Source organism: Acanthamoeba castellanii, assembly GCF_000313135.1.
Source record: "Acanthamoeba castellanii str. Neff unplaced genomic scaffold scf7180000083824, whole genome shotgun sequence".
NCBI classification, from domain to species: Eukaryota; Discosea; order Longamoebia; family Acanthamoebidae; genus Acanthamoeba; species Acanthamoeba castellanii.
Genome location: NW_004457355.1, coordinates 1 through 12,041, shown reverse-complemented (window position 1 = coordinate 12,041; position 12,041 = coordinate 1). Strand labels below are relative to the sequence as shown.

The following is a 12,041-nucleotide window of genomic DNA, read 5'->3' as shown; positions in this document are numbered from 1 at the left end:
ATTCACCAGCGCATCGTTCAATCGCCTCCGGTACGTTCCTCCTGCGTCTGGCGCTTTGTGTTGACCGTTCTGTCCTGACTAGGTGTGCGTGCGCATGTCATGCGTGTCGTGTCGTGCGTGTGCGGCGGTGGGTGTGCAACAGGGGTCAAGACGACAGTGGCCATCTCCGAAGAGGGCATGGTATGGGTGTGGGGTGTGAACTATGGCGTGAAGCGATGCGGTACATACCTCCTCCTTCGCCTTCCCACTCCATGTGACACCTGGCCCGGCCTCACCCTGCGTACTGGAAAACAGGCGCCTGCTTCCCTGTGCCGGCCCTGGTCGAAAGTCTCCTGTCGCACTGCTTCGTGGCCGTTGCGGTTGGCGACGGCTTTTCCATGCTTCTTACTGACAAGGGCGAGCTCTTTAACTGGGGTCTCGGCGACCGAGGCGTTCTTGGTACGGTGCACCACATGATTTCGTATTTATAATTCTAGGTGTGCGCTCAGAGCTGATCCCTACGCTTTCGTTCATTCTTGTTTAAAGGCAACGGAAGCAATCGGAGGAACTATGTGACAATGGGAACGTACTACCTGCGCGACGACTGTCCGCCCCCCGTCTTGGAACCTGTTCAAGGCCACCTGAAGGGCAAAAAGGTAAAACGCCGCCGCACACGCACACACGCACATACTCACCTGGCGGCCTCGAGTCACGATACTGACTGTCACCGGGGGACTCCGGTGGTGCACAGGTGGTCCAGATTTCTGCGCAAGACAAGATGTGCTGCGCCCTCACCGACCAAGGTACGAACGCGCCGGCCTCCTGTATGCCGCTGTTGCACATGTGCGGTGCATCACACGCATCGGTGTCACGATGCGTTCCGCAGGCGAGGTCTACTACTGGGGCGACGGCTTCTACATCCCGTATTTGGCCAAGGAGCTGACCAGGCAAGGCCGCGGCGATAAACGGACCCGCATCACGCGGTACGCAACCCCAGCGCCTTGCCTTTCCGCCGGCGATTGAAATGGATGGTCGGCTGATCGCGCCTCCGCGTGTCGGGTTAAACAAAATCCTAGCGTGTTCGCGGCGCCCCACAAGCGCCTGTTCGCCACCATCGATGAGACCTCTCCGTCGGCTCCGGCGCTCCCCGCCGACGCGGTCACCAACCGCGGGCTGGCACTCCGCGAAAAGCAGCTGCTCGCCTGGAAGACCACCTTCACCGTCAGTCGTCAAAAGTGCGCCTCGCACCTCCCACTATCGAGTCGCGCGTGCCCGTGTGCCCGATCCTCACATCGTCGCCTGCGCAGGTTTATTCGCGGTGTTGAGATCTCGGAGGGGCTGCGTTTCAAGTGGTCGCGGCCCAATTTCATCAGCCACAACAAGTGGAGCATCGTTCTCTATCACGAGAGCAATCGAGGTACGGTCACTCCTGCGCACTCGCGAGCCGACATACAGCGTGACCCCATGGACGTGTGTGTGTCGTGCACCCTTTACTTACTTCCGGGGCGTGTTCAGAGCGCGACGTCGGGTACTGGCCGATGACCGCCTTTGAAACCTTGGGTGCGTTCGTTTAGCCTGTTTTTTACCCGTCCACAGCGTGCAGTCTCACACCACAATACCCAACGCGTCTGCGCATTTTCGAAATGCCAGATGCCGACACCCAGATGTGGCATGGCGAATGGCAAAGCGAATCGATCACCTTCCCGAAGGAGGGCAAGTACTACTTCGTCATGGAGCGCTACCGTGAGCCCATTTTCTCCAGCAACCACTACTTCAGGTCGATTGTGGTGTCCGTTCGCTCGCTGGGTACAGGCTCCTTCTCGCCTTTCGTGCCCTTTTCTTGGGCGCGCCTATGTGATGCGATGTGATGTGCGTGGCCCTTACGCTCACACATTTCCTGATTTAACAGGAGCCGAGGATTTCATTGTAGACGCCCCTGCCTCCGCGCCGATTGGAAAGCCCTTCACGATCCGTTGGAAGGTGTGCGCCCCAACGACACAACACTACACAATACGCCGCACTCGTTAAATAGCTTCTGACGTGCTCTCGGCGCCTTCCCCCACCCCCAGATCAGCGACGAGGCCCGTGGTGCCGATTTTGGCCTGGTACTGGCCAAAACCGACGAGCAAGGTCGCCCCAAGTTCAAGGAGGACGACCCAGAAGTCCTGGACCTTGTCTTGGCCGAGACTATCAACGCGGGTAGGCTGCTACCCCCGTCCATCTATCGATCTTTGTTTGTTTGGATCGACTGTCTCGAGGACCACAGCGACCACTCACACCCGCGCTCTCCGCTTTCGACAGAAACGACCCGAATGCAACCCGAGGGCGTGTGGGCAGCGTCGGGGTGGTACTATGAGGGCCAGTACGCCTTGCTGGTCTACAGATGGGGCGAAAAGAGGTACCACCCAACACGCACGACACAAGATGATATGTAATATGCGTGGGGTGCGCCTTACGCTCTTTGTTTTCTCGTCTCGCGTAGAATGTTCTCCTACCAGCCTTTCGCCATCAAGGACGAGTTCATATCGGCCGATGACGTGCTCAGCTTTGAAGTCTCGCCCACCACCATCACCACTGGTAATCTTATTATTCTGATCATTTTTTTAATTGTTTTATTGTTTTATTAGCGTACGGCATTTTAGGGTCGTGGAGTTGACCCTTTTTTGCAGGCCAACAGATCACGCTCAAATGGAACATAAGGCCCGGCACCCGACCTGACTCGTACCAATACTTCGGCATTTTCCCGGTCAGCGACACCACCGACACCAGGTACGAACCCAAACACCCGGGACCTTGCAGAGCCTCTCTGTCTTTCTCAGACTTTGTTTGTTCCCCCTTTGCAGGCCGCAGGCGATACACCAGGTCACGACCGACAGCGGCGAGGCCACCATCAACGGGCCGTACACTGTCGGTACTGTTCCGCCGCTGTTTTGTCTATTTGACCGCCGGCACATCGAGCCTGACGTGTCCTTGCTCCAGACACCTACACGGTGAGGTATATTGCGATGGCCGCAATGGGCATGAGGACGGTGTACCGGTGCCCGACCGTCATCACTGTGCAGACTGCCCCTCCGGTGATGCCGGCCTTCCCCATGGGCATGATGAACCCCTACATGATGATGAACCCCATGGCCATGAACCCCTACATGCAGCAAGCCATGGCCATGAACCCCTACATGGCTGCCGCAGGTACTTACTCCCTTCTGTGATGCTTTCCCCGTGCAACCGACTTTTACTGAGTAGCTGACCACCGTGCGCCCAACAACAGCTGGCGCCCCCACGGCGGTGGCGGCGCCGACGGGTGAAGGACAGCAGGCCACCGCTGCTGCCGCCATGCCCGCGATGCCAGCCATGCAAGCAATGCAGGCGATGCAGGCGACGGCGGCCACGCAGAGCTCTGGATCTGGCGACGCTGCGACGAACCCGTACCTCCAGGCCATGCAGGCCATGCAGGCCATGAATCCGCAGATGATGAGTATGATGATGATGAACCCGATGATGATGAACCCCATGGCCATGAACCCCTACGCCGCCGGTGCCACTGCCACGACGCCCCAACCGCAACAACAGCCAACTGTGTTCATGAACCCGCAGACGGTGGTATTCGGCGGTCAGGCCCCGGTCGTGCTCGGCCAGCAGCCCGCAGCCCAGAGCACACCACCGACGCAAGGCGATCCGTCGACGGTACTGTGCCTCCCGCGATCTTGCTTGACCACTTTACCCGCGGCCCCTTTCTTACCCGCTCCATCATCCCCTAGACGACTCCGCAGGTTCCTCCCGGCTCCGGCCAGTGATTACTTCTCTCTTTAGTGGTCTCATCCCGGGACGGCCTCTCGCCTTCTTTCTCCACTCCTCACCCCCCGTAACAACACCCGACGGGGCCAGCCGCGGAACAGCGACGACGCGAGCCAACGGCAACCGCCCGCGGGCGGAGGAATATGCGAACACCAATGGGATCTTTTGTCGGCCTCCAAACCTCGGGAACCGCCGCCCAATAGGACGACTGCACCGCACATCCACCAACGGGAGCGATACAAGGGAATTTTTTGACCATGTCTTTCCTCAGTGGTTCTCGGGCTGCGCCAACACCCAAACTTCTGCGCAGCATCGAGAGGCCAGCTGCCCCTCCAAGATCTTAACTTCCATTCTCCTCCTCCTTCGTCTTGGCTCTTCTCGGTGAGCGGTTTGTGAGAAAGCGAGCAGCTTTTCCTTAATTCCTTCTTTCATCGTTCGATTCGCGCCCGGAACCACATCCTATCCAATCAGCAACCCACGCCAACGACTCGCTCGAGCTGCCAGTTGCTCCTGGGCAGAGGACGAGAGGACGAAAGAGGGAGCAGAGGATCGAGAGGGCACAAAGGATGGAGATTCACAAATTGTTGAGCAATGACGTCGATGAAGTGGCTGAATTCGACATCCCAAGTCCAGCCAACAATACCTCCACCTCTACTTCCTCATCAAAGCCCCCGAGCTTTTCCCACCACGCGTTCCCGAGCATCTCCACATCTCAACAGCACCACCACACGACGCACCTAATGAGCGACGAGATGTGGATTAAGATTTTTGCTTTCCTACCTCCTCATGTGCTCTGCAAAGTGGGCCTCGTTTGCTCCGAATGGCAGCGCCTTGCCTGCGACAGTACGCTCTCCCATCTCTTCTTCACTTCGATCTTTTGTTTGTTCCCTTTTTGCTTGCTCGGTAGCTACCCAGCCTTCATCATCTGGGACAATAGCATCGGCAATCCACACCTTCGTTGTTCTAAAGCCCACCCCAATGCGAATTATTGGGTTGAGATCTCAGATGCGCCTTCCTGAATCAGCGAGCTCCGCCCTTTGGCTCGCTATTATCCTGCGCGGCTATATTTCTATATTTAAAAAACACACGCTCCGTATATTTAAAACCATATTTAAAACCAAATTTGGTGTGCGCGGGTAGCAGTCTCTGACGTCCCCTTCTTCGCGTTTGTGGTGGTATGTGCTGCAGACATGTTGTGGAAGGAGCACTATCGGGCAGCCTGGCCGTGGGAGACGAGCGTGTTGGCGACGGCGGGCCGCGTGCAGAGGAGGGACTCGTCGGCGGACGCGGGAACGGATGGCCCCGAGCAGCACGACGTCAAAAAGAGGAGCAAGAGCGCAACTGCCGGCCACACCTTCGCCGTGCCGCACCCACGAGGCGTGGTCGGTGGTACCTCGTCGTCGCAGCTCAACGGCTCTCGCAAGAGGAAGGCCGACGAGGTCGCAAGCAACAAGGAAGGGAGCGCGAGGGTCGACAGCATCGAGAAGGAGAAGCGAGAGAAGCGCGGGCGACTGTCCGCGACGGCCGACGAGGCCTTTGGCTCTCCCGTCATGGGAGAAACGGACGACGACGAGATGGTGGTGACGGTCAGCCCGCACCTCGCGGGTGCGCTCGAAACGAGCGACACGCACAAGCCCAGGTCCGACGGCGCACACGACATCCTCAGCAGAGTCTTCAATATCAACCGCAAACAGCACGGGCTGGAGATCGGTACGGCGCTGCTCACATATTCACGCCTGCGCGAGGGATCAGATGTTGTTGTTGCTGCGCCTTTGCCTGACAAGCGCCCATCCCTCCTGCAGTCAACCCGCTGCTGCGAAAGCAAGTGGTCCTGTCCAAGCCCCCGCTCAAGGTCCACGGCCGCTGGAAGAGCCTCTTCTTCGCGAAGGTACCTAAGCATTGCAACTTCGCTTTTAGGTTTGTGTTCGTCGCTATTCATTGGCAAGGTCCAATGGTCAGAAAGTCAGGACCACAGAACACGTATTCCCTGTGGAATGCCTAGAATGTATCGTTGTGACCAGGGTCCCTTCTCACGCGCGTGTTCTGTATAAACAGAAAAAATACGAGAGGAAGCTGCTGCAGGCTCTGCCCAAGGAGGAGGACCTCGTGCACTCCCTGCCGTGCTCGCTCGAGGAGCTGTACAATGGGCGCGTGAGGAAGATGAAGATCACTCGTCACGTGGTCTGCACCATGTGCGGCGGGTAACGTCCTCCTGCCTTTTCCGCATTTTGTCCCTTTGTATTGGTTGCAACTGACCGTTCTTCTTGCCATTTCAGTGCTGGAGGCATGACAGAGGGCGCAGCCGAGGAGTGTACCGAGTGCAACGGAATTGGCACCAAAACGTACTTGTCTCTCCTCGTGTTCCCCATCCACTCCACACCGCGCTTTCTCTTTTCCGATGCTCATATCTCGCAAAACATCAGCATCACGAAGATCATGCCGCCTCTGTTTCAGCAGTTGGTGAGTCCTTGCCGCAAGTGCAACACTCGAGGCTACACACTCAAGGCCTGTGAGAGGTACGTCCTAACGTCAGCACAACGCTCGCTTATTACCCTCGGCTCATTCTCTCTCCCTCTCTCTCTCCCTCTCTCTTTCGGGTCTTCCAGGTGCCCACTTTGTGCTGGTCGCTCTGTGGTCTACCGGCCCGAAATACTCGAGGTCAAGGTGGAACGAGGGATGGCTCTGGGCCAGCGACTTGTTTTCGCTGGCATGTCGGACGCTAAGGTACTGCCTCGCCCACAAGAAGATGGTAACGTTCTTCATCGAGCGGCGCCGTCTCACTTTACTCTTTCTACGCGCCTTCTGCAGCCGGGCAGCAGAGCGGGGGATGTCATCTTCACGATCGCAGAGAAGAAGGAGGACAACAAGCCCTTCCAACGCATCGGGACATCAAACGATCTTCTCTACACGCAACACCTGACCCTCCACGAAGCGCTCACGGGGGCGGCCTTCCCTATCATCCACATGGACAACCGGGTCCTCCTGGTCCGACCCCACGAATACGGCTCCTTTGCGGGCATCATCAAGACGGGCGACATGGTGGTCATTCGGGTACGCACTTGTTCGCTGTCGTGCGCAGTGCACACGCCTCCCGCAGCGCCTGACTTTTTTCGTCGCCGTCGCGAACAGGGCGAGGGAATGCCGGTGCTGCCCAACATGCCCAAGACTCCGGCCTACAGTTCGGCCCCGAAGCCCAAGGCGGGCGACTTGCACATCATCTTCAACGTCGTCTTCCCCACACAAGACGACATCGCCAAGTCGGAAGAGAAGAAGAAGGTATTCGTCCGCCCTCTTCTTCTCCTTACCACCACCATCAGGGCTTTTGACCCTCAACTTCTTCCCTCGCAGGTCTTTGCGCGGGTGGTGGAGGACTTGGCCCTCCTGCAGCCGCGGGAACCCATCGAAGCGGTCATCGCCGGCCGGAGCGTGGTACCCGTGTTCGCGACTAAGGCCCCGGCCAAACCGGCCACGCAGCCGGACAACCACCACCGCGGCCACCACCACCGAAACGGCGATGGCGGCGAGGCCAGAGCCAGGCGGAAGGCCGAGAAGCGCAAGAAGCAGGAGGAAGACAAGAACGACGCCGAGAGCGTCAAGTGCCACCAACAATGATGCACGCGCGAAGTGGAGGTATGTAAGGCACCAACAATCTCGAAGAAGATGAAGAAGAGAAGTACAATAAAGCGTTTGCTGAAGATGTGCGGTTCGGAGTTTTTATGTCCTTCATTACCGCCCGACGCAACAAAGAACTTTCTAGTCCGTCTTCCTTCGTGGCCGCCTTCGCTCCCTTTTTCTTTGCAGCCGCGACGGAAGCCATCTGATCAGTTTCCTCCATCGATTGCGCATCCGTCCCTTGAAAAAAGCGGTACGCTTAGGAGAGATGATTAATCGATTCTTCCTGCTCTTGAGCCTGGCGCTTCTCGCCCTGGCCATCACCGCCTCGGCCACCCCCTCGTGCAAGAGCGAAGAGCGCCTGGTGCACGAGATTTCGCGGCCCGGCCCCCACGGCGGCGAGAAGCAGCTCAACCGCGCCCTTGCCATCGCCCGCCTCGTTGCCACCATCCACGAGCGTCTCGAGAGCGCCGGCGTGTGCTACTTTGCCACCGGTCGCACGCTCGAGGGCGTTTGGCGCCATGCCGCTTCGATGCCCCACCACGCCCACTCTGTCGACCTCGCCATCGAGTCAGTCAATTTCGACACCGCTCGCCAGGTATGCCCATCAATTCCAATCAAAAACCAATTTTCCAATTTGCCATTTTTACCTTGTCCATTGCATTCCCCATATTTTTTTTATTGATTTAAATAACAATCCTAATCAGATTTTGGTTATGCAACTCCGTCCAATAGTAAAGATTGCAGACGTCACCTCATGTCTTTTTGTTTTGGACCGCAACCAAATAAAAAATCACGCAGGTGCTGCTCGCGGAGCTGGAGACCGGCAGCAACTACCTGGTGCAGGGCGATGAGGACGTGAAGCACCTGAAGGTGTCGATCGTCATCGACGGCGAGGTGTCGGCCTTCGTCAACCTGTTCGTCTACTCGCGGTCCGACGATGGCGAGCGTCTCGTGCACCCGTGGTTGTCCTACCAGCCCGCCGTCGCCACCGTCTTCCCCACCAAGCTGGTACCTCCGCCGTCCACTACCCGCACGCACACGCACACGGGCGCTCACCCAGCTTGTTGTGTGCGTGTGCGTGTGCGTGTGCGTGTGCTTTCGCACAGGCTTCGTTCCACGAGGGAACCATCCGCGTGCCGGCCGACGCCAAGGCGTTCCTTGTGGGCCAGTACGGCAGCGAGCTCGATGCGCCCAACAAGAAGGCCTTCTCGTGGACCCACATGTCCTACGTCACGCCTCACGCCGGCATGGCCAGTACGTTCACCTCTCCCGCCGGCGTGCATCCACAAACCGCTGACGTGTGCCATGTGTTGTGCGTTGTGTCACGTGTGCGTGTGTGTGTGTGCTGTGTGTTGTGTCTGCGCAGCTGAGTACCCTCTGGTCACCGTGATCATGCCCACCTACGAGCGCCCGCAGTTCCTGGGAAAGGCCATCGAGCTCGTCCAGAGGCAGGACTACCCCAACATCGAGATCGTGATCGTCGACGATGGTCGCGTGTCGCAGGCCGAGAACCCCGCCATGATCGCCGCGCTGTCGGCCGCCAACGTGCGCTACATCCACCTCACCGAGCGCCGCTCCATCGGCGTCAAGCGCAACATCGCTGTCGAGAACGCGCGCGGCGAGATCGTGGTGCACTGGGACGACGACGACTACTTCCGCGAGCACCGTATCTCGGCTCAGGTGGCGCCCATCATCCGCGGCGAGGTGGACATGACCGTGCTCGAGCACCACTACTACTACATCCTCCCGACCCAGTCCTTCTACATCGTCAAGCGCGCCTCCACGTGGGGTCCCCACTTCGGCACCTTCGTCTACCGCAAGGTACCACCCACGCACTCACGCACGCTCACGCGTGACACGTCAGCATTGCTTGTTGTCGATACGACGACTCACGACTCCCACGTGTGTGTGACGCAGAGCCTGTTCGACAGCGGTCTCAGGTACCCCGACAACTCGGTGGCCGAGGACTACGCCTTCGCCGAGTTCGCCCTCAACAAGGGTGCCACGTACGTGCGCCATCGCTTCGATCTTCCCTCTTCATAGTGCACTGTGGGGGGGGGGGCTGACTAGACAATGCTGCGACTCGGGGCAGTGTGTACGTGATGAACAACGAGGACGGCAAGCACGTGTACGTGCGCCACCACAACACGTGGGAGTTCGACTTCGCCGACTTCGACGTCCAGGTCGAGAAGGTCGACCGCCCGGCCTTCGTGAGCGACCTCGACTGGGAGCACTTCTCCACCGTCGAGTCGGAGCCCATCTCCATCAAGCCCCCCAACCACTTCGCGTACGCGCCTACTCTCCACGCAACGACACCCCGCACCCACGGTTCCATCCCTGCGCACCGCCGCCGCGCACGCATTAACACACGCGCACCACAGCTCGGACCTTATCCAGTGGAACCGCCCTGAGCTGATGCCCGTCCGGTCGGACGCTCTTGCCTACCCTGCCTACCCTAACTACCCTAACTACCCGAACTACCCCCAATACAAGGTTCCCGGTACGTCGCGACGCCCAGCTTGCGTGCGTGCGTGTTCCTATCGAATTCTCGTTCGCTCACACACGTCGTCTCTCCCCTGTGTGCGCACCGCAGAGTCTGATTACTCGATGGTGGCCAAGCTCGGCATCGGCATCGGTGTGGGCGGCGGCGTGGCCCTGGTGGTGGTGGGCGGCCTCACGACCTACTTCATCCTCCAGCACAGGAAGAAGCACGTCGGCTACGCGCCCATTAACAACGACGACTACGCCTAAGCTAGCGAAGGCGTTCTCTTAGCGTTGGGCGCGCGTGAGTGTGGCGATGTGTGCATCGACACCTGCAAACCGTGGGAAGAAAATAGAGAAAGTTATTTTAGCACAGTAGAATTCACATGTGTCGATCATCGAGCGCGATCCCGCCTGGCATCAGTCGGTGATGGCCTGCCGCAGAGTCTCGATTAGCCCAATCTGAGCCACCTCGTCGCAGCTCTGGTGAAAGCAACCGGTTAGGCCACTTCGCTCGCTGTGTGGTGTGTGCGGTGGCGCGGTGGAGTGGCTGTCGCGACATGCCTTGGTATCGACAATATCAAACTTGCAGCCGGTGAGGTCGTCGTCCAACATTTTCAGGAATCGGCGGGCGCCCTTGTCCTGCCCGACCTGGATGAAGGAGATGGCCAGGCACTCGTCTCGGGCGATCTTGTGCGATGCCTCGACCAGCACCTTCTCCAACGGCCCCTTGTCGCTCGCCTCTCCGTCGGTGATCACCATGATCGTGTGCTGTACAACCCAACAGGGTCAGCGTGCGTGTGCGTGTGCGTGTGCGTGTGCGTGTGCGTGTGCGTGTGCGTGTGCGTGTGCGTGTGCGTGTTACCAGTTGATCGTAGGGCACGAGTTCGATGGCCTTCTGAAGGCACCCCGCCAGGTAGGTGCCCTCGGTCGGTCCTCGCGCGAACCGGGCCTCGATATCGCTCCCAGATCTCACCGCCATGTGCTCGTCCTTCCCTCGGCTTCCTGCTCGGCCCGTCTGTCAACTCAGACACTGCTCCGACCGCACACGCCACCGCACACGCACACGCCACGTACCGAAAAAGAAAACGTCGACGGTGTGGTCGGCGTCGAAGGTGCAGCAGACCTGGGCGAAGGCCTTGGCGGCGTCCTTGGCCAGCTCCCATCGGCTCCGTCCGTTGGGGCAGTCGCGCGTGGTCATGCTCCCGCTCTTGTCGATGAGCAGCGTGAAGTGCCGCTTCGGTTGGGACGAAGAAGAAGAAGAAGCCTGGGGCGTGGCGGACGCCGCTTCCTTCGCCTCCTCCTTGGCCTTTCCCTTGGTGTCCTCCTCGCTCTTCCCTGTGTTGTTCATGCTGCCGCTACTTGGGGGGGGGGTAAATCGGAAAGAAAAAATGATAGATGAGGCCAACACAGGGAAGAGCGAGACATACCCGTGATTTACAATGCTACTGAGGGTGTGTGTCACGGACAGTGTCTCACTTTCCTCCTCTTCTTCTTCTTTCTTGCTGATGTTGCGGCGTCTCATGAGAGTTCGAATAATGGGACCCAATTCGTCGTTCTGGTAGAAAATAACGAAGAAAAAGAAATCGAACAGAGAAAAGAAGTAGGAAAAGGACAGATCAAGACCCAGGTGTCGATGCGCAGAGCTGTCAAGCTTCGAGGCTGCAGGGGCGTGGTGGAGGCCAGGCTCGCTCACGGCACTGCCACCTCCGCTTGCAATAAGGGCCACGATGGGCGATCGACCAAGGCCTTTCCGCGAGGAAATGCGAAGGAGCATCCACCGGCCTGTCCGCGCCCTCTTCATCCACGCACGGTTTGCTTCTCTTCAGTCTTTGCCGGCTCCCACCACCGCCCCGCCGCTGCTTCCTGTGCTGTTCGATCCATCGCGACTTCATCTGCGAGCAGGCGCGCTGCAGACGTGGAGGGCGACCCACGGGCGGAGCTCAAGTCGACCCCCATCAAGACCCTCCTCAATCGGCTCTACCTCCTCGTCCACCCCGACCTCTTCTCCGACTACCCAAAAGAGCAGGTGCGTGTGCGTGTGCGTGTGCGTGTGCGTGTGCGTGTGCGTGTGACCAACCCTGCCCTGTTGTGCACGTAGGAAGTGAACGGCAAGTCGTTGCAGTCGTTGATGGCCTTCCTGGACGACATGAAGAAGCCGCACTACATCG

The 12,041-nt window shown here is 58.8% G+C and overlaps 4 protein-coding genes across 4 annotated transcripts; 3 read left to right on the top strand and 1 right to left on the bottom strand.

Annotated features, from left to right (window-relative positions):
* Nucleotides 1-144: 144 nt before the first annotated feature.
* On the top strand, nt 145-3,773 carry ACA1_313750 (uncharacterized protein; the record flags this gene model as incomplete). The annotated part of the gene is made up of 18 exons (XM_004336226.2): nt 145-220; nt 295-438; nt 526-635; nt 731-782; nt 866-962; nt 1,056-1,214; nt 1,287-1,396; nt 1,495-1,539; nt 1,576-1,785; nt 1,889-1,959; nt 2,049-2,178; nt 2,281-2,377; nt 2,462-2,556; nt 2,649-2,748; nt 2,823-2,890; nt 2,959-3,168; nt 3,248-3,663; nt 3,750-3,773. Coding segments are annotated over 18 exons (2,214 nt in total), but the record flags the coding sequence as incomplete, so codon positions are not given.
* Nucleotides 3,774-4,514: 741 nt separating this feature from the next.
* ACA1_313740 (Fbox domain containing protein) lies at nt 4,515-7,386 on the top strand (the record flags this gene model as incomplete). Its single annotated transcript, XM_004336225.1, has 9 exons — nt 4,515-4,617; nt 4,963-5,484; nt 5,577-5,662; nt 5,830-5,966; nt 6,051-6,290; nt 6,381-6,498; nt 6,583-6,825; nt 6,904-7,050; nt 7,123-7,386. The coding sequence occupies 9 exons, from the start codon at nt 4,515-4,517 to the stop codon at nt 7,384-7,386; spliced, it is 1,860 nt and encodes a 619-aa protein (XP_004336273.1).
* Nucleotides 7,387-7,654: 268 nt separating this feature from the next.
* On the top strand, nt 7,655-10,140 carry ACA1_313730 (glycosyltransferase, group 2 domain containing protein; the record flags this gene model as incomplete). The annotated part of the gene is made up of 8 exons (XM_004336224.1): nt 7,655-7,984; nt 8,188-8,397; nt 8,496-8,643; nt 8,756-9,210; nt 9,307-9,395; nt 9,482-9,676; nt 9,771-9,889; nt 9,983-10,140. The coding sequence occupies 8 exons, from the start codon at nt 7,655-7,657 to the stop codon at nt 10,138-10,140; spliced, it is 1,704 nt and encodes a 567-aa protein (XP_004336272.1).
* Nucleotides 10,141-10,290: 150 nt separating this feature from the next.
* Nucleotides 10,291-11,221, bottom strand: ACA1_313720 (von Willebrand factor, type A, putative; the record flags this gene model as incomplete). The annotated part of the gene is made up of 3 exons (XM_004336223.1): nt 10,291-10,641; nt 10,736-10,875; nt 10,948-11,221. The coding sequence occupies 3 exons, from the start codon at nt 11,219-11,221 to the stop codon at nt 10,291-10,293; spliced, it is 765 nt and encodes a 254-aa protein (XP_004336271.1).
* Between the last annotated feature and the right edge of the window lie 820 nt (nt 11,222-12,041).